Source organism: Ipomoea nil, unplaced genomic scaffold (assembly GCF_001879475.1).
Source record: "Ipomoea nil cultivar Tokyo-kokei standard unplaced genomic scaffold, Asagao_1.1 scaffold3170, whole genome shotgun sequence".
Classification (NCBI taxonomy): domain Eukaryota; kingdom Viridiplantae; phylum Streptophyta; class Magnoliopsida; order Solanales; family Convolvulaceae; genus Ipomoea; species Ipomoea nil.
In genome coordinates, this window is record NW_017619598.1 from 3,603,282 (window position 1) to 3,625,662 (window position 22,381).

Genomic DNA, 22,381 nt, shown 5'->3' on the forward strand with positions numbered 1-22,381 from the left:
TGTTTAGTGGTCTTGGTCATTTGGACAAACAAAGGCAAAAGTGGAGCAAAAGAGCAAGAAGTTGAAATTTCTGCACAAATCGTCCACTTTAAGGTATTTTGTCCATATCTCTGCATAGGAATGTCCAAATTAAGTGTTTTTATGTTATTGGAAAGCTAACTTGAAGGACTACAACTTTGATGAAGACCACAAAGGCTAATTCAAACGTTTCGAGGGTGAAAATTTGCTTAGAAGATGGACACAGTGCACAGAAACTCTGCCTTGTGGCCAAGGGCGTGGCCAGACTCCTGACCACTGAGCAGTGAGCCTTCATTTCTAGCCACGGGTGTGGCTAAGGGCGTGGCCACACCCGTGGCCAGCCTTTACACTTTTTGACAGCGCGATTTTGCCCTTTTAAAATGAGATTTTTTCACCCCAAAATGAGATCTTTCATTTCCCTTTCATTCCTTAGTTAGGTTTAGCTTTAGTATAGCTTAGATTAGTGTAGATTTCTTGTTCCTTTCCATTTTCAAGCTCAAGAACACATTGTAATCTTGGATTTCAAAGCTTCAATAGAGAAGTTTTCTTATTATCTCTTATCTTTACTTTTCATCTATGCTTTCAATTTCTCTTTTAATATTTGTTTTTATTGTTATATTCTGAGTAGCTAAGTGTTTTGGGACTAGGATTTGGTTTGATTTCTTGTTATTGATGCCTATTTGACTTATATTGCATAAAGGGGATTATTTGGGTGATCTAGAGTTGTTGTGTGAAATGGGTTTGTTGAGAAATTTGTGTATGATTGTTGGATCCCAATTATATGCTTGATTTGGAGTGTGTTTATTGCTACGAGAGTAGAGCTTGTACACTAGTCACACGTTCACACACTTAATGTCCAATAAGAGAGTATTTCGGGTATTAAGGAGAATTTATGCCTTGTATTCTTGCTTGGGCAACCTTGTGTTGAATTGCCACGAGAGTGGAGTTTAATGTGAGGTTGCAAGTCCAAATAGTTACGAGAGTGGTATTTTGACACTTTTGTGCATCTCACTTGCCCTATGCCTTGTTTTAATTCCCTAATCCTTAGTACAATATTTGTCATCTTAACTTGAATCAACCAAATCCCGGTCCTTTATTTTACTTGTCCTATTTGTTATTAGTTTTTTTCGTATTAAACCATCTCCTTATCGATAGGTCTAGTTTCTAAAAGAATTGTTCTAGCTTGTGCTTAACTCCATTTTGCATCAATTCCTAACATTACTAGAGTCATCTCCAGTGGAACGATATCTAAACTCTATACTGTGATTTGATACTTGATGGATGTGTGAAAAACGTCCTTATCAAATTTGGCATCGTTGCCGGGGATGACTTGGTTTTGATTGTTTTGTGGTAGTTAACATTAGTGAATGACTATTCTAGGAGACTAGACCATGTTTTCTATGTTTTTATTTTCTTTTTATTTGCCTTTTGTGCTCAAGTGCTAATTGCTCAATTATGTATGGGTATGAGTTTCAAGGATCCTTACCACCATTCCAATTTCTCCCAATGAATACGAAATGAATTGGAATATGAGTCAAAAATATGGTGGAATAGAACAACAAGAACCACATCTCAATCTTGCCTACATGAATCAAGAAGCTTTTCAAGGAGGCACACCATCATTTACTATGCCACAAACTTTATGGTGTACCATTTGTGGAGGAGCACATGATGCTAGAAATTGCTATATATTGACTCCTAACTATCAACATTTGTGCCAATTTCAAGAGCCATCTTACCAAGAGCCTCAACAAGGATTTCAATCCCTTGATCAAGAGCCCGAGATGATGTCCAAGTTGATGAGTTTGATAATGCAAACGTCTCCACGAGTGGATGAGTTACAAACTCAATCGGAAAACATGATGGCTCAAGTACAAAGTTGGGCAACTCGGGCCGATTCAAGATTCATTGTCCAACGAAGAGATTCAACAAGAGTTTCCCTTATCTAATGGAGGGGATGAGGTTGATGAAGATGAGAATGTAAGGGAAAATTTTGAAAATGAAATGCTTGAGGAGTGTCTTGAATCCAACCATTTGAATGAGAAAGAAGACAAGATTGAGACTCAAATTGAGATTCAAGATGATGGTGGCAAGGGATTTTTGCAAAGCACCCCATTTGAAGAAGAAGTTAATGAGAGTGAAGTTGATAACATGCACAGTGAATTTGATGAATGCTCTCCAATGAATGATATTCTCATTAGTGAAGACTTTATAAGAGTGTGGGAATCGGGAGGAGTTGATGTTTTTGAAAGTGGAGGCCCGCATTGGCCTATATTTGAATCAAAGGATTCTCACTTATTATTGGTGTATGAGAAAGATCCAAGACTTTCCTTATTTGCAAATGAAAAGGAAAGTCAAGAAGAGAAAAGAAGTGGATACCAAGGAAATGATCAAGCTCTTGAGTATTATCAAGACCCAATCTTTAGGAAGAAGACCTCATTTGATTTATGGATCAAAAATAGATTTGAGGAAGGGATATTCTTGGAGTTTGATTTGGATGAGCTTAGTGTCTTAAACTTTCAAGTGGTGAAGATGAGCTTAAGAGAATTTATTGATGGCCCCCACTTGAAAAAATACCTAGAAGAAAAGGTTGATAGAAAGATGGGAATTTTTCTCCTCCAATCCATTGATGGTTGAACACTTGAGAGGTTGAGTCGAGCTAGCGACGTTAAACTTCGCGCTTCATGGGAGGCACCCCATGTTATCTTTCACTTTATTGCATTTTTTTTCTTTATATTTTGAATTTTGTTATATTATGCTTTCTCTTGTGATTTCATGTGTATATTTCCTTGACTCTAGGAGTGACACTAAGGAGTATGCTCAATTTCAAGAAGGCTTAATGATGATTCTTTGGCACAAGAAGATTCATTAGGGGAGTCTCATCTACATTCTCTATTTTCTTTAAATGTGTATAGTGCTTTACTTAGTATAGATAGTAGAGATTGTGCTCCTTGTGTTTTTTGTGTTATCCTTTCCCCCCTTGTTCTTCATTTTCTTTCACATCGAGGACGATGTAATTTTTAAGTGTGGGGGGTGGACAAATTGGGGAAATTTTTGAAAATTTGATTGGATGACTCATTGTGCTTTGTGTTGAATAAATTACCTTTCTACACTTGAAGTTGTGATTACTCCCTCTTTGTTGGTTTGTGGTTTGCCTTGGTGGAACTTATTACAACTCAACTTGTGATTGATGAGTCAAGGTGTAACACATGATTGATTTATTCTCTTGCCAATGGTTTTGTTAACCCCTTAATAATTGAATAAATTCTTGATCTTGTGTATTGCGCTTTGCTAGTGAAGGCTTATGTGAGATTCCGGTAATGGTTGCTTTGCTAGAACTTGCATCATTACTCTCCAAATGAAATCTAAGATTTGCATGTTTTGAAATGATTTAGGCCATTTTTGTTTAGCCCAAGCCTTTAAACATATCTTTATCCCTAGTTGTCCCCGTTGAGCCTTTTCTTTGTTTAATAAGTGCTAAGCACTTGTCCATTAATTGTGATTGTTTTTCCTTGTATTAACCCTCATCATTTAACCTTCAACCCTTAGCCAAAATGTTTCCCTCCACCCTTGAGAGAATAGAGCACTTGTTCTTTTTCTTGGAATTAATTCTTTTTCTTTTGGAGCTTGTTTTGTTAGCAACACTCTCTATAATGTTATCTAAGTGTGGTGGTCTTTATTTATTGAAAAAAGTTTCTTTGTTGATTTGAAAAAAAAAATGATGAGAAAATTGAAAAAAAAAAAGTCATGAAAAAGGTGAAAAGGGAAAAAGAAATGAAAAAGAAGTTGAATAAAAGTTTTATAGTTTGCTTTGAAAGTTATACTCAACCTCCACTACCTTAGAGTGTTGTTTTGTGTTTAGTTGTTAGTTGCTCCTTAGTTCTTTGATGCCATATCTCTTCCAATCTCAATTGTGAATAAGTGTGAAGTTCTCTCTTTTGTTTGATTTCCTTACCCCATCTTTGTCAACCATTCACCCTTAGTCCATTACAAGCCTAAAAAAAGTCATACTTGATCATAGCATGCAATCTTAAAGTTGAACTAGTGGGAGTATGAAGAGCAAGCCTATGTAATCTCATTCAAAGCCAAGTTTTGCATAATCTCAACTTAGTATTTATGCACACTTGATCCTCACGTTCTATAATAATTTTGGTGCTTGGTTATTGGCTTGAGAATGAAACTTGTGTGGAATGCTAAGATGACTCTTGAAACAAGTTGTGTTGTGTCGAGTTGGATTGTGGTTTGTTAAGTTGTACAATGTGGGAGTATGATCAACTTCGGTGCTATATTGGTGATTTTGTTCTTGTTTTTGCTTGAGGACAATGAAAAGTTTAAGTGTGGGGGAGTTGATAAGTGCCAAAATGTTAATGTTTTCACCTTGCATTTAAACTTATTTTCCTTGTTATTTGTTATAATTTTGCACAAAGTGTCCTCGTTTGATTCATTTGTGTGCTTATGAGTAATTCTTAATGATTTAGATTAATTGAATGATTTTTGGGGCATTTCGGATGCATGTAGAGTTAATGGGAGCCAATAAGAAGTTATGAAGATGGAGGAAACACCTCTTAGCGAGCCAAATTGTGGAATGTTTAGTGGTCTTGGTCATTTGGACAAACAAAGGCAAAAGTGGAGCAAATGAGCAAGAAGTTGAAATTTCCGCCACAAATCGTCTATTGCTCGGTATTTTGGCCATATCTCTACAAAGGAATGTCCAAATTAAGTGTTTTTTTAATGTCATTGGAAAACTAACTTGAAGGACTACAACTTTGATGAATACCGCAAAGGCTAATTCAAAAGTTTCGAGGGTGAAAATTTGCTTAGAAAATGGACACAGTGCATAGAAACTCTGCCTTGTGGCCAAGGGCTTGGCCAGACCCGTGGACAGCCTCTACACTTTTTTACAGCGCGATTTTGCCCTTTTAAAAGGAGATTTTTTCACCCCAAAAGGAGATCTTTCATTTCCCATTCATTCCTTAGTTAGGTTTAGCATTAGTATAGCTTAGATTAGTGTAGATTTCTTGTTCCTTTCCATTTTCAAGCTCAAGAACACATTGTAATCTTGGATTTCAAAGCTTCAATAGAGAAGTTTTCTTATTATCTCTTATCTTTACTTTTCATCTATGCTTTCAATTTCTCTTTTAATATTGTGTTTCTATTGTTATATTATGAGTAGCTAAGTGTTTTGGGACTAGGATTTGGTTTGATTTCTTGTTATTGATGCCTATTTGACTTATATTGCATAAAGGGGATTATTTGGGTGATTTAGAGTTGTTGTGTGAAATGGGTTTGTTGAGAAATTTGTGTATGATTGTTGGATCCCAATTATATGCTTGATTTGGAGTGTGTTTATTGCTACGAGAGTAGAGCTTGTACACTAGCCACACGTTCACACACTTAATGTCCAATACGAGAGTATTTTGGGTATTAAGGAGAATTTGTGCCTTGTATTCTTGCTTGGGCAACCTTGGGTTGAATTGCCACGAGAGTGGAGTTTAAGGTGAGGTTGCAAGTCCAAATAGTTACGAGAGTGGTACTTTGACACTTTTGTGCATTTCACTTGCCCTATGCCTTGTTTTAATTTCCTAATCCTTATTACAATATTTGTCATCTTAACTAGAATCAACCAAATTCCTGTCCTTTATTTTACTTGTCCTATTTGTTATTAGCTTTTTCGTATCAAACCATCTCCTTATCGATAGGTCTAGCTTCTAAAAGAATTGTTCTAGCTTGTGCTTAACTCCATTTTGTATCAATTTCTAATATTACAAGAGTCATCTCCAGTAGAACGATATCTAAACTCTATACTGTGATTTGATACTTGATGGATGTGTGAAAAACGTCGACCTTATCAGTGCACGATATAATTTGCCTGTATAGAGGGTCTATTTATATATATTTTGGGCCTAGAGTCCTAAGGAATAAGAATCATAGGTTGACTCTTATTGGGACTCCCTGTTACATTATAAATAATACTAAATACAATCCTTATTAAGATTGAGTTACTTTCTTGAGCTTTCTTAATTGAGTTACTTTCTTGAGTCGGTATCCTCCTTGGGCTTTCTTGATTTAGTTACTTTCTTAAGCCGGTATCCTTCTTGGACTTTCTTGATTGAGTTATTTTCTTAAGCCAGTCGATGTGGCCTAGGCCCAGTATACCATCCATCATCCAGTCTCTCACTTTCTTGAATTTTCGCTAAGTCGATGTCTCAGGAAAGTATTTTAAAAAATATTCTTAGATCAATTCCCCACTTTTAAAAGTCAAGTCTTCTTATAACTAATTACTCCTCATCAAACGCATCATTGAATGGGTGTGACCTTTCAAGTGGTGGTCTTTTTGGACGCAACCGTTAAACTGAGCGGTACATGGTGCGCCCCATAAGTTAGAGCTGAGTGTAGGGGTTGTTTGCTTTGTTAAAAACCTTAGCTTAGACTAAGAAAAACTCAGTGGGAAAAAACATAGCTAAAGAAAAAAGGGTACAACCATAAACACAATATTCAACATTGAGACTGAAGGCCAACCATTGAGCACTTTTTCATCCACCTAGCGTTCCAACTTCCTTCAAAATTCAAGATAGCAATTGGGTGAAAAAAATCTTTGTGAGATGCACCCCACTAAGTGGGTATGGTCTGGACCAATTAGTTTTCCTATCCTAAGTTAGTTGATCAATCCTAGTACGTGGCAGTCATTCAAGATAAATATTAAATTCATACAAATACAAAAATAGGTACACACATAGAACAATACTAAAGAAATAATCATAAAATCGCATAAATATCAAGAATACATACATACATACATACATACATACATATATATATACATACATACATACATACATACATACATATATATATATATATATATATATATATATATATATATATATATATATATATATATATATATATATATATATATATAGGGAAGGGATCAGGTGCATTTGTTGCTTCCCGTGCGGATGTGCGGTGGATTAATGTGCGTGAGGTTTATACTTAATGTGCGTGAGATTTGTACTCAATGTGCCTGAGATTTGTACTTAATGTGCGTCATGTTAATATGCATGAGTTTTGTACTTAATGTGCCTGAGTATTGTGTTTAATGTGCGTGAGATTTGTGCTTAATATGCGTGAGTATTTCATAATTACGAGCTCAGAAGGAAGCAGAACAGAAACTCACGCACATTAACGCCCAAGCTTCTTGTTACTTCTTCCTTCAATTTGGCCATGGATTCTGGATTATCAGCTACCTTCAGTGCAGTTGAATGTTTATATAGATGACGCACGCACAGTAAAATTTGCACAGCAGCTAAGTGTGGATTTCTGTTATATTATTCCCATAATTCTTAACCACCATAGCCCACCTCCGCATCATCATCATCAGGGAGGGGGCAATGGCTACTAGGGATGGGGAAGAAGCTGACATTAATATTTTCTGTTGCATTTTACCCATTCACGCACATTAAGTACAAATCTCAGGCACATTAAGCACAACACTCACGCACATTGAGTACAAATATCACGCACATTAATCCACCGCACATCCGCACGGGAAGCATTCATCCGCACAGGAACCTTTCACTATATATATATATGTATATATATGTGTGTGTGTGTGTGTGTGTATGTATACATACATACATACATACACACACACACACACACACACACACATACATACATACATATATATAATTATATATAGGTTTAAGTTCCAGTGCGGGTGAAGGTTTCCCGTGCGGTCGCGGGTGATTAATGTGCGCAAGTTCTGTACTTAATATGCGTGAGTATTGTGCTTAAGGTGCGTGAGGTTTGTGCTTAATGTGTGTGAGTGTTTAATACGTAAGGTGTGTGAGTCTTGTGCCTAATGTGCGTGAGTTTTGTGCTTAATGTGCGTGAGTGTGTACTTAATGTGAGTTGTTGTTGAAACTTTAAAATGCATGAATTTTGTGCTTAATTTGCGTGAGTTTTGTGCTTAAGGTGCGTGAGTCTTGTGCTTAAGGTGCGTGAGTTTTGTACTTAATATGCGTGAGTGTATACTTAATGTGAGTTGTTGTTAAAACTTAAGGTGCGTGTGTTTTGTGCTTAAGGTGCGTGAGTTTTGTGCTTAAGGTGCGTGAGGGTTGTGCTTAAGATGCGTGACTTTTGTTTTTAAGGTGCGTGAGTTTGTGCTCTGAATGTATTTTGTTTGTGTGTTTAATGTGCGTGTGTTGTGTACTTAAAGTACGTCAGTGTAATGCTTAATGTGCGTTCACCCGCACAACCGCACGGGAAGCACCACCCGCACCTGATCTCTTCCCTATAAATAACAAATTGAGGATAAAAAAGAAGCTGCCAAAAATCATTGTCACTCCCTAAAGCTGCTTTTTCTCTAATTACGAAGGAAAGAATCTATGAAATAAAACAACATAAACTTCAATTCTCCAGCCTCCTATAATTTTCTTACACCAAAAAAGAAATTGGATAAAACATTCAATTTAAAAAGAAAAAATAATTTTTTAAAAATCAATATTTACAAGTTAGAACATAGGCAGGTAGTAAAATGTCAACCCATTTTTATTTATCCAAAAGAAGCATTAGAGAATTTAGAATTGTAAAAGTTATTTGATATAACAAAAAGGAATTACAAAGAAATTTGATTAAGAAGTTGAATATAATGTTTCAATTGAGGAAAAAAAGAAATATGTATAAGAGATGTGTTGCAATTATTCTCGTCAGTCATTTAATAGACAATTATACACACCATTCTAATACAACAAATAATTTAATTTGATATTTTCAAACTTCCAAAACATTACTTTCTATGCAGAGTACACAGAGAATATAATGTTATAAAGAGGAATCACAAATGCAAACCTTTTTATGGCTTGCACCATCTTTTGCTTGTTGAACCAGAGTCATGCCTTCAGCAGTTACATGCTATAGAAAAGCACACATACTTAGTAACTTCACAAAAAACACTATGGTAACTAGAGAAATAAATATGATTCAGAGTGTCACTTTTGGATAACCTTAGTATTCTCTTCTCCTTCCTTAAGTTCCTCATCATCTTAGTAGGGAATAAATAGTAATCATCCAAACAGAATGAAATTACTGCTTCACCAAATAAAATCCAATACCAAATTGACCAATCAATCCGTTATTTAATACAAGGTACTTATTCTCTTGCAGATAGGGGGTGTTGTGCTTTAGTAATGCCACTAAAGATATCTTAAAAACATCTCCATAAAATTTAATCTAATATGTCAACAACCATAAACTTATTTGATAAGTATTACCTTAAGAGCTTTCAAAATCCTTTTGGTACCACTCTGTGCAATGGTTCCAAGACAGTTTATGAGATCTTATCTTCTCATTCTTATACAAGTATCACTGCAAATGGAAAGAGAATGAAACATCTATTTATTGAACCAAGCAATCTTACAAATTGAAAGTATTTATAAAATACATACATTATGGTAATGGTCTCATTGTCTAGGTCGGCTTTGATGCAAATATCAAGCAAACCAACATCTCCACGTAGAAAAGGCTCAGTCACACTCAAAGACCTTAACTTGTCAAGTGAATCACCTTCATTACTATAGAGAAAGAAGAAACTATGTCAGAGATAGCATGATGAATAGAACATCAATTTCTTTCCATACACTACAGATACGATATGATAATACAATTATTCATAAATATTGGTTATTTGAATTAAAGAGGCCTTGACACTATGATACAACATTCTGCTTTTTGCTCTGATACCATGTTATAAACTAAGATTAGGCTAGTATCACTCAATTGAGCTATAATGCACATGGCCAAACAACACTAAAATATTGAATCCAACCAATTAGCTAATCTAACACATGTCGTTATAAACCCATATATTCTCTCTTATTTTTTCAATGTGGACTCTTAACGCTTCTCTCAAGTGGACAACCAGACAATTTTGAATCTAACAGGTTGATAACTTGAAATTGGATTGGACCCTCCCACTCAAACAAAAGCTCTAGACGTCACCAAAGTGGACCAGACAAGCGTGCTTAGGAAAGCTTGAACGCCAGCAATACCCATAACCGGGTGAACCCAAAGTGGACCAACAGGCTCTAATACCATGTCAAATGAAAAACTCCATATGTTTTTCATATATCTCAAACTAAGGTAAGGATCGGAATTGAACCTAATACCTAAGAATATACACATTAAATCTCTAATATCATGCTAAATATATTCATACCATTTATAATGTTTATCAATCTCCAAGGCCACTGCTGCAAGTCTGTTATTAAGAAAAGTCATCGTTCCCAATTATGTAGATCTTCCAAGAATGTTCTTTACTAACAACAGCTCAGCTTTGGAGCCCCGGAAACAATGGATCTTTATAGTCTCAAAGCTGTTAATATTTCCCATCATGCAACTACGTTCTTGCAAAAATGGTATAACCGAGTTGTGAGCAGCCCCTACAAGGCCTTATAAAATAAAAATTGCAATTAGTTCAAATCAAAACCAAAACTGCAAAGAAAGATAAAGTGAAATAGAAATACATGCACCTGGCTTTGAACTGCTTGAAAACTATGCACCAATCAAAGCAGACATGATATATGATTCATAGTGTTAAAACTAACCTCAATAAACATGAGTTCGCTTATGCAATCTGGAACTGCCAACTGATTACCCGGATTGAAAAACTAACATGCAAAGAAAGAAATATGCTTTAGAAAGTGCCCTTCTAACACAACATGAGTATTGAGAGTATTGTATACCTCTAGAAAGTGTACATTTAACACGAGTACTGACAGTAGATTCTAATTGTTGAAAATGCGGGATAAACTGATCCTTTCACATCCACAAAGTCTAATGGAGAGATAAGAGTTGTGTATTTAATGTTTTTCAAATTTACAAAACTTGAAAGTCAAACTCTATGGCTCCGATAACAAATTAAGGTATGAAGTGACAATGAACACCTATTGAAATTTAAGTCATCAATCCCACTACAATAACGTATAGACAAATATTGCAGAATCAAGGCACTAAATAAAATTCCAGAATTATCTCAGGGGAACACAACACTAGTCAATTTATAGATTATAAAAGATTCTGCCACTGTAACCAAAAGAAGTCAATTACATGAGTTTCAAACTTCAATTTGGATGAATAATCCGTTTCATTTTATTTTATCTTTTTTTTTTCACCTTCAGAAGAATAAAACAAACATAGGCATTTCCCCTATCGTTAGAATTTTCTGAAAGGCCACGAGACCTAGGTTATGAAATCGAAGATATAGAAATAAAAATTAAATTATTTAGGCTCTGATGCAAGATGGTATCAGAGCAGTGCGAACCTTTAGGAGCCTAAGTTGTGAAATCTTGAATATTAGAAATACAATTGATTAGGTTCTGGTACAGGATAGTATCAGAGTGGTACGAACCTTTGAGAGTCTAGATAAATTGTAAAATCTTTTCCATAGGAAATAAAATTGATTAGGCTCTGATACAAAGTAGTATCAGAGCCAGTTTTGGATCTTTGGGAGCCTAAGTTTATGTGACCTTTTTAATCTCATAAAAAAAATCCTTTTGGGCTTTGTATTGATACAAAAACGTCTTTTTTGTTCAACTTAGTGTATTCATATCTCAATTAGAAGCTCTTAGATGGGGTTGTTCTCCCTGATCGAAATAAGAATGTAAATTCTTTCCCTTAGAACAGTACTTGAGAGTTTTCTACCTCATACGGCTCAGCAGTCAATTCTTTTTGTGTCCCGTTATTATCTACCATATCTAATTTTTTCTAATAAGATTTCTCATTCCACTATCTCATTTTTCAGGTAAATCAAAAGAAGTCAATTACATTAGTTTTAACCTTCAATTTGAATGAATAATCCGTTTTGTTTTGTTTTATCTTTTTCCCCACCTTCAGAAGAATAAAACAAACTGGAATAGACTTAGTAGAGAAATATGGTTTAGGGAATTAGAAGGAGATTTGGGGTTGAAGAAAAGAAAAAAAAAATTGAGTATATGTTATTTCGCATAAGAAAATCTATTCATCCCCTCTGGGTTTACATATAAGCTGATTAACCACTCCCTACACTATAGGAGTTATAATAGACACAGTTGGTAAAGGAAAACTGCAAATAATTACCGGACAAGTAAAACGACGTCGTGTGATGAGCGTCTCAACTCTCATCAACGGTTACTCCAAAACGACGATGTTTGGCCTCCAACTTCAACGGCTTTTAACCACCTCCTCATGCGACGACGTTTCGTCCCTTCCTTCTTGTTTCCCAGTTCCAGTTTCTCTCTGTTTCTTCCCGAATCTCTTCTCTCAATCTCTCCTTCAACTCCATTAATGGCTTCTTTCTGGGCTGTTACATCACCCTCCCCTCCTAGTTATCCTTGTCCCCAAGGATTAAAAGATGGAAATTGGCTACGGATGTGGTAATAATCTTCCCAAGTTGTATCCTCTCTAGGAAACTTAGCCCACTGAACCAAATTTTGGGTGACAACTTGGTTATTCCTCTTAAATAACCTCTTCCCCAGTACAGCAAGAAGCTCTGCCAGCACCTGCCCATCTCGGCGTACCTCTGGAGGTTTAAACTGAGCCACTATGCTATTACCAATCCTCTTTTTCAATTGTGATATATGGAACACTAGGTTCAATAGTGAACCAAGAAGCAACAATAGCTTGTATGCCACTTCACCAATCTTCTCCACCACTTTGTAGGGACCATAGTATTTGGATGCCAGTTTGAGATTGACTTTGACAGCTAAAGACGCATGCCTATAGGGATGGACTTTGAGATAAACCCAATCCCCAACCTCTAAGCTCCTTTCGCTCATGTTCTTATCTACTTGGACTTTATTCGATTTTGTGCCTGTATGAGGATTTCTTTAGAACAACTAGGATTTATTCCCTTTTAGCTATCCAATTGAATCCTTCTCTCTTGGTAAATGAATTAGACCCAAGCAAGGGTGGAGCATAGCCATACAATGCCTGAAAATGAGTACACTTAAGGAAAGAATGATAGTGAGTATTGTACCACTATTCTGCTAGGTGTAACCATGAACCCCAATTGCTATGCTTCTGAATGATCATGCATCTTAGGTACCCTTCCACACATTTATTCACCTTCTCAGTTCGTCTATCAGTTTGTGGGTGGTAGGCAGTGGAAAGGTTGAGCTTGACTTGCATGTTTTTGAATATGGCTTGCTAAAATTTGCTGGTGAAAATCTTATCCCTATCTGAAATGATGCTTATGGGTAGACCATGCAACCTATAGACATTTTCCATGAACAATTCAGCCACAGTCTCAGCAGTGTAGGGGTGTGCCAAGGTAATAAAGTGGGCATATTTGGTTAGTCTGTCCACCACTACCATTTTCACTTCCTTCTGGCTTGATTTGGGCAAGCCTTCTATAAAATCAATGGAGATACTTTACCAAGCCTCCTTAGGAATGTTTAGTGGGTGTAGGAGTCTATGGCTGACCACATTTTCATGTTTACATCTCTAGCATATGTCACAAGTTTTGTCTGTTTTCATCTACCATATCTAATTTTTTTCTAATAAGATTTCTCATTCCACTATCTCATTTTTCGGGTTAACCAAAAGAAGCCAATTACATTAGTTTCAAACTTCAATTTGGATGAATAATGTGACACCCCGTAATCCAAATTCAATTATGGGATTAATTAAGTAATTAATCCTAAATCAATTGGTATTTTAATTCCTAAAAATCTTGAAAATTCAATAGTCGGGGACTAGTAATTGACTAGTCAACCCCAAAGTCAAGGTTGTACCTTAAGCTTTGTAAGGAGTTCCCTTGTTCCCTTACACCTCTTTATGTTGGTAAGGGTATTCATGACTTTCCACCTTGGGTTAGTAATGCAAGCTAACCTAGTAGACAATCCTCATTTCTCTCCTTACACTTTCCAAACTTTAGCTCTATCTTCTCTCTAAAAAGGTAGATAGCTTTTCTTCCAAGCCAAGTTGAAGCTTTGTCAAATCTTCAAGAGTTGTCTCCAAGATTCTACCTTTCAAACATTTGGGCATCTAGGAGGGTAAGATCTTTGTTCATCTTGTGTTTTTAGTGTTTTCTTAGGTGTCTTTTCTTAAAGATAGAATCTTTATGATCTTTTGGTGTGTTCTTGAAGTGGGTTTAGAAGGTGAGCCTTATTAGGAGCTTGGTGAAGTGTTAAGTGAAGGATTTTGTCTACAAGAGGTAACCCATGCTCTACAAAATCTATTTTGCTTACCTATTTGATGATTCTTGGATTCTACATGTGATTTTGCTATGAAATGTGAGTGTTTATGCATTGTCTTCTGAAAATGCATATCTAGAGCTTGTTATTAGGGTTCATGTATGTCATTGCTTAGTTATTCCTTTGATTCAAGTCATTTTGTTGTATTTGGTGAGATTTGGCATGTTTTGGACTTGAATTTGAGCTTGGTGTTGAAAATCCCCGAAGGGATTATTTTGGTGTACAGGTATGTACCCGCGGGCGGAACGGCGGGTAGGGGTCTACCCGTGGGCCCACCCGCGGGGAACATGATGTGGTTGGTTGGGGATTTGTTCCCCGTGATTCTTTTGATTCGGTATTTGGTCTTTTGACTTCCCGTTGTTCTTTTGTGGAACTATTTGAGCGTCTTCTTGATGTTTCGTATGTCTAGAACTATATGGTAGGATTCCATGTAGGTTTTGGTGTCTTGAATCATGCTAAGTGTTCAACATTGTGTTTCCTTGAACCGTGATGAGTCTTGTGTGTTCTTCGGAACTACGTTCGGTTTACCCGTTTGATAAGCATGATAGTTCGGTGTTTAAATGCTAGCGTGTGTGTTGTTTGTACCTTCTTATTGTTGATGATAACTTGTGTTATTCATTTTTGTTGTTGGACTGTGATATATTCCTTGATTGAGTATGGTTTCATATCTTCGTTGTGATCCGTTGATTGATTCCTGTTGAGGTGTGGTGTGTGTGGCTGTACCTGGATTGCACGATTAGTGGTATGGGACACTAGTCACCAAGGTATTGCAGTGGTCCTCGTGGTGGCCATGACGCGATTATGGAGTTTGTGACCTTTGTGTAAGGTTCACGTATTTCTTGGGTGGCATATGTTGCCGTGTGTGCGATCGGTACCCTCGTGTACTATGAAATCGGTGGTTCTGTTGGAGATCTGTCGGAGAGGGGACGACGGTCCTCAGAGGGAAAATGTTGGACTTGGTGTACAGGGGTCCTGGAGGTAAAGGTTGGAACTAGACATAAGGTTGGGGGTAGCCATAAGGTTGGAACCGGGCATAAGGAAGACATATCAATTCGTGATGGGTGACGTCACGAAGGCTTGTGTAGCCGTTGTGGTGAGTTCTCTTCTTGTGACGTGTGTTGTCACAAAGGCATGTGTTGTCATTTGTCGTGTCCTTATTTTTTTGTGTTATGCATGTCGGGTGTTAATCTATTGTGTGATGATAGATTATGCATTGAGCCGTCCTTGTGAGTCGTTGTTGTTCTTTGTGGTCTTGGGATGTGTTCCCTTATCTTCGTTGTGAGTGTTTGGGTCTTGTGTTGACCTTTGCTCCTGGTTTTGAACTTATATATATATATATATATATATATATATATATATATATATATATATATATATATATATATATATATATATATATATGTATGTATGATATTTCACAAGTATTGGTGGGTTACCAGCATTATTCGCTGACCGGGCGTCGTCCCATCTTTTATGTGTTTCTTTCAGGTGATGTTTAGCCGAGAGCGCGGTTTAGTGCCAGCTAGTGTAGCTCCTTTCATGTGTTTTATGGCCTGTGAGCCCAGTTTAGACTTAGTGCTTGAACTTGTATGGTTTTAGATGTTGATTTATGCAGATGTTAGCCTATGCGTTCATCCCTGGATGAGCGTGGCATAGCACCCCTTTTACTTTCAGTTTATATATTCCTCTTTCAGTCTTTCGCTGTGTTTATGTTTTGTTTAGATATCTGCATATTTAAGGCTTTAATTAGCTTGGAAAATTAGGGGGTGTTATAAATAATCCGTTTCATTTTGTTTTATCTTTTTTCTCACCTTCGAAAGAATAAAACAAACATAGGCATTTCTCTATCGTTAGAATTTTCTGAAAGGTCACTAGACCTAGGTTATGAGATTGAGGATATAGAAATAAAAAATTGAATTGTTTAGACTATGATACAATATGGTATTAGAGCAGTACGAACCTTTAGAAGCCTAGGTTGTGAAATCTTGAATATTAAAAATATAATTGATTAAACTCTGGTACAAGATGGTATCAGTGCGGTACGACCCTTTGGGAGCCTAGATAGATTGTAAATCTTTGGCATAAGAAATAAAATTGATTAGGCTCTAATACAAAGCGATATCAGAGCCAGGTTTAGATCTTTGGGAGCCTAGGTTTATGTGACCTTTTAAATCTTATAAAAACCCTTTTTTGGGCTTTGCATTGATCCAAAAATGACTTTTTTGTGCAACTTAGTGCCTATTCATATCTCAATTAGAAGCTCTTAGATGGGGTTGTTTTTCCCGGTCGGAATAGGTAGGTAAATTCCTTCCCTTAGAACCGTACTTAGAGTTTCTACCTCATACGGTTCAGCAGTCAAGTCCTTTTGTGTCCCATTTTCATCTACCATATCTAATATTTTTCTAATAAGATCTCTCATTCCACTATCTCATTTTTCGGGTTAACCAAAAGAAGTCAATTACATGAGTTTCAAACTTCAATTTGGATGAATAATCTTCTTCTTTGTCAAAGTAAACTGCTGCATATATTAATCAATCAAAGCCGAAACAAAAGCAGGAGGAACATCCTCCCACACCGAAGAGTAAGCATGTAAAGAGGCTGCTTCAGCTAACGAATGAGCTAAAACATTTGAAGTACGGGGAATGTAAATAACAGAACAAGAAAGAAATAAATTTATCAAGTCTCGACATGCTGAAACAGCTACACCATCATACGTGCGAAACTCTGTCGCTGAATTAACAAGAGCGTGACACAAGTTCGAACAATCTGACCGAAGCACAACTTCCATAATCCCACGATCTCTAAGCCAGGCTAGGGCCTCCTTACACGCATAAGTCTCCGCCATAAAGGGTCCCTGACATAACGGTAGAGGTCCGTTTTTGGCTGCAATGAAACCAACATCCGCGTCTTGCAACACAATGCCATACGCCCCACTCCTTGTTGCGGCCGAGAAAGCCGCATCGAAAGAACACCACAGTAGCGCGGCTGACTGCCCAGCAGTGGCACTTGGTGCGTCGGACTGCTGCTGTAGACCCGTGCCAACCGCGGCCGCACGCCAAACGTCAAGGGATGCCAACGCCCTTGCATGCACGTGTCGTGGCCTTCCCACCTTAAGCTCCCATACCGCCGAGTTCTGTTGCAACCAAATATGGTACATAATGGCCACCATAGAAGTGAACTGCTCCTCATCAACATTTTGCAATAACAACTCAAGCCATGCACCAAAATCATCACCCACCGTACTCTGCACCATTAAACTCGAAATATTCCACACACATTTAGAATAATCACATTGTACCAAAGAGTGTAAAACATTTTCAGAACATAGAGCACACAAAGGGCATGCTAATGGGGCTTCTACCCTCCTATTATATAAATTCATAGTGGTGGGAAGCACTCCCCTCACCGCTCTCCACAAGAAAACCTTCCACTTAGGGGGTGCCTTTAGATTCCAAATTTTATTCCAAGATGAAAAGCCACTGGGAAGTACAATAACGGTCCCCATTAAATCACGGTAAGCGCCCTTTACTGTATAAATCCCCTTTGGGTCCCCATGCCAATACCACATATCATCAAAGGCAGGACTAATTGGTATCGTAGTAATTCGCTCAACATCCCCGGATGAAAATAACTCATTAAGCAAAGGAATGTCCCCGACAATTCATCTGTTGTTTCTTGAGGCTTGTGATCCGCTCCCCAAACTTATGGAAACGATCCCCACCCCAACTCTGAAGCCTCATACCACACCTCTCCGAACGGGTCTGCAAATCCTCCACTCCATGTCCCCACGCCTCCTCCACCACCTCCCTACAACCCTCATCCAGCAACCAGGTCATCTCAAAACGGAAATGTCGTGGCCCAACACGGGTCCCCGCTCCTGTCCGTATGTCTAGGAAAAGAGCCGAATGGTCCGATCTCCTAGTCAGTATATTATAGACCCTTGCACCTTCCACCACCGTTCGCCACTCATCACTCGCCACAACCCTGTCTAACTTCTCCTCCACCCAAGTCTCCGTGCCTTCCCCCTTCTCCCAGGTAAACTGGTACGCGATCATAGGGATCTGTACCAAACCACAGTCCTCCAGAGTTTCACCAAAGCCCCTCAACAACGATTCAGGATGCCGATAACGTCCCCTCTTCTCATACTGGAAGAGCAAGTCATTGAAATCCCCCAAGACCACCCAAGGCAGCGTAGAACGAGATCTTAAGTGTCTTAAAAGGTTCCATGACTCCTCCCTACTACCACGATCCGGGAAACCATAAAAGTCCGTCATCCTCCAAGGCGCAAAACCATCAATCCGTACAACTACATCAACATGGTTTCTTGAATAACTTAGCAGACTCACTGTATCATTCGTTTTCCACAACAGGGCCAAACCACCACTCAAACCCCTATTATCCACTTATAGAACAAACCCTGAAACCCCAACTTCACACGTAACCGCTCAGCATGATCCCTACCAACCTTCGTTTCCATTAGAAAAATAAAATCGGGCTTCTTTCTTGACGCCATATCCAGCACTTCCCGAACTGTTCGTGGATCACCCAAGCCACGACATTTCCAGCTCAAAGTACTAATAATGACGGGCGGGTCTGGGAACCAGAACCCGCCATGAACAAGTTTTTTGAAATGTCTGTCATTGCCACATCCACGCCAATCCTCTCCCCAACTCCCTCACCATCCCGTCCCTCCTCCCTCCGCCTTTTTGGTCCACACGTCACCCCCTCTTCCGCCACCGGCTGCCCTACCGGAACACCCCCCAAACTGCCTTCCATTCCCGAGACAACCGGCATCCCCCCTCCCACAACCACCTCCTCCCTCTTCACCCCCACCGGAACCAACCAAGAATGGCCAGCCGACCTTGGTCCACGCGGCAACCCCGCCTTCATCTCAACCCCATACGGATATTGATCCACCGTGAGAGTTGAATTACGTGCTTGCAAACAGAACTTGTATGAATGGCCTAGCAAGCCACAAAAGAAACAAAAAATGTGTAACCTTTCATACTTGAAACTCACCCAACACCACGTATTATCCCGTTTAGCCAACTTCATCCTCCGCCGCAAGGGTTTAGCCACCGGAATACTAACACGGATCCGGTAAAACGCCTTCCACGGCCGGTCATCAACCCTCTCATCCCCCTTCACAAACCCGCCAAGGAAATTACCAACCTGCTCTTGTATGACCGTGGACGTATATCCCATTGGGAGTCCATAGACCTAGACCCACATATCAACACTATAAAGCACCACATCCACCGGCAGTACCCCGTCTTCCACCGGTCTACACACTAAGGTGTGATTACCAAACGACCATGACCCCTCATCCAACACACGCTGCAAGTCTGTCTGATGATAGAAAACAAACATAAAGAGATTAGGTTGTAATTCTGAGACCTGCACACCACACACGGGCTGCCACACGGAGGCCAAAACCTCCCGCATGAACTCAAGCTTCACTATACGTCGCGTCAAGAACCTTCCGACAAGAACCCACGTACGGCGCTCACCCCCCGTCTCCGCTGCAACAACCTCCCCTGCCGGAACCAACATATCCTCCTCGTCATGCAAGGTGATCCCCGCATACCCCTCCACCAACTCCTCAACATCGGCGTTTGGCTGTCGCTCCATCGTCCACACCAGGCGCGGTGATTAGCACTGGAAACGTCGCACAAGTCACCATAAAAAACGAAGCAAAACGGAACCCTAGGCAGAAACCCTAGTAGGAACGTAGATAGAGCTCTAGAAAACCCTAGAGAGAAAAAGCGAACTACCCTTTTGGATGAATAATCTGTTTCATTTTGTTTTATCTTTTTTTTTCCCAACTTAAAGAAGAATAAAACAAACATAGGCATCTCACCCATTGTTAGAATTTTCTGAAAGATTATGAGACCTAGGTTATGAGATCGAGGATATAGGAATTAAAAATTTTGAAAGCCATAGTGAAGATGTGAGATATTGCATATTAATGCATATTTATTTGATTATTCGCATATTACTATGGTATTTGTAATTTGATGCATTATGTGTACTATAAATGGTGTCATCTAATTTGATAAATTTATTTGGCCTTGGTGAAAAAAATTAATTTGATTGCTTATTTGTTTATGTTATTGCTTATTCTTTTAGTGGTCATTACTGGATTATTTTGGTAATTAATATGATTTGGGTCTCGGGGACGAAGCATCCTAAGGGGTAGATTGTAATATCTAATTATTTTGACACTAATATCTTCAAAATTATTCTATCATATAATCCATAATTATACTAGCCTATTATTAAAATATATTATGTGACCCAAAATTATTTTGAGAATATTGTACTAATATTCAGACGTTATGCCATGGAACCGTGTTCACCATTCATGGTGAACACGGTTCCAACGGTGTTAGTGCACCGTTATCTTTCTTTTTTTTTTTTTTTTAATTAATTAATTACGTGACTGCCTACACATTCACTTTGGAACCATGCCTACACATTCACTTTGGAACTATGAGATTATGAATTTTCTGTTATGAGATTATGAATTTTCTGTTATGAGATTATGAATTTTCAGTTATGAGATTATGAATTTTCTGTTATGCGATTATGAATTTTCTGTTATGAGATTATGAATTTTCATTACATTCATAATTTCGGAGTTTCGGACATTCATAAATTATGAATTCATGCATGCACATTCACTTTGGAACCATGCCCACATATTCCCGTCCGAAATCACGTACATTCATAAATTATGAATCCATGCCTGCACATTCACTTTGGAACCATGCCTACACATTCACTTTGGAACCATGAGATTATGAATTTTCTGTTATAAGATTATGAATTTTCTGTTATGAGATTATGAATTTTCAGTTGTGAGATTATGAATTTTCTGTTATGCGATTATGAATTTTCTGTTATGAGATTATGAATTTTCATAAAATTCATAATCTCATAACAGAAAATTCATAATTTGATCAGTAACGCGCCGTTAACTCCACATCCGCGATTTTTTTTTTTTTTTGCCTAAAAACGACGTCTTTTTGACTTGTGTTCACCATTCTCGGTGAACACGATTCCACGGCATAATTTGCGACTAATATTATCCTAGAGATATTATAGTTTCCTAATCCATATTATTCTAGGAATATTATATTGAGCCTAATAATTTCTAATCCTAATACATATTCCATAGCTTCCTAATTGAGCAAAGACCAATTTTTGTCCCACGAGTATTAGCAAAATGACATTTTTAGTTCACATGTTTAATTCCTACCAATTTTTATCCACAACTATTATTTTAGTATCAATATTCATCCACGACTATAGTTTTAGTGCCAAAATTCATCACGCCTGTCACCCATTCGTTTAAGACATGTCAAAATATAAAATTATTAAGGTATTTTCGACATTGTCAAATTAAGATCTCAATTTGAGCATAAATAAAAGGGATTTAAGCCTTAAGATCAATCCAATTTGTAGTTCTCCTCCTCAAACTAAGGTAGGATGAGGAGGAGAACTGTGAATTATGATTGATCTTAGGGCTTAAATCTCTTTATTCATGCTCAAATTGGAATCTTAAGTTGAAAATAACAAAGTACCCTTAAAATTTTTAGATTTCGGCATGTATTAAATGGAGGAGTGACCGGCGTGATGAATTTTTACACTAAAATAATAGTCGTGGATGAAAATTGGTAAGGATTAAACATGTGAACCAAAATGAGACTAATACTCGTGGAACCAAAATTGGTATTTGTTATCATCACCGTTGCAATTTGGAGCCGCGATTTCTTCATCATTGATTGAGTGTTCGCCCATGCAAACTAATCAGTATTTTTTTATTTTTTTTCGCTTGTTCTTTTGAGTATAATATTGTCTATATTTGGATTATCGTGTATATGTATAAATGCCTGGGTAGTACGATTGTGCATTCGTGTGTGCTGATTGTACAACCTAGTGTTGTAAGTTGTGCACTATAGGCTAGGGAGTTGTGCATTATAGCACATAGTTCAATGCATCGTAGAACATTGGATGTTCACTGTATGATTTTTTGGCGGGGTTTGAATGCACAACAATGAAGTTATTGATGCACAACACTCAGTATAGGAATGCACAACACTCAGTATAGGAATGCACAACATTTT

General features: G+C 37.8%; 1 protein-coding gene across 1 annotated transcript; it reads right to left on the bottom strand.

Annotated features, from left to right (window-relative positions):
• Positions 1 to 16,779: 16,779 nt before the first annotated feature.
• Positions 16,780 to 17,820, bottom strand: LOC109167898. The gene has a single exon (XM_019316967.1). The coding sequence runs from the start codon at positions 17,818 to 17,820 to the stop codon at positions 16,780 to 16,782; it is 1,041 nt and encodes a 346-aa protein (XP_019172512.1).
• Between the last annotated feature and the right edge of the window lie 4,561 nt (positions 17,821 to 22,381).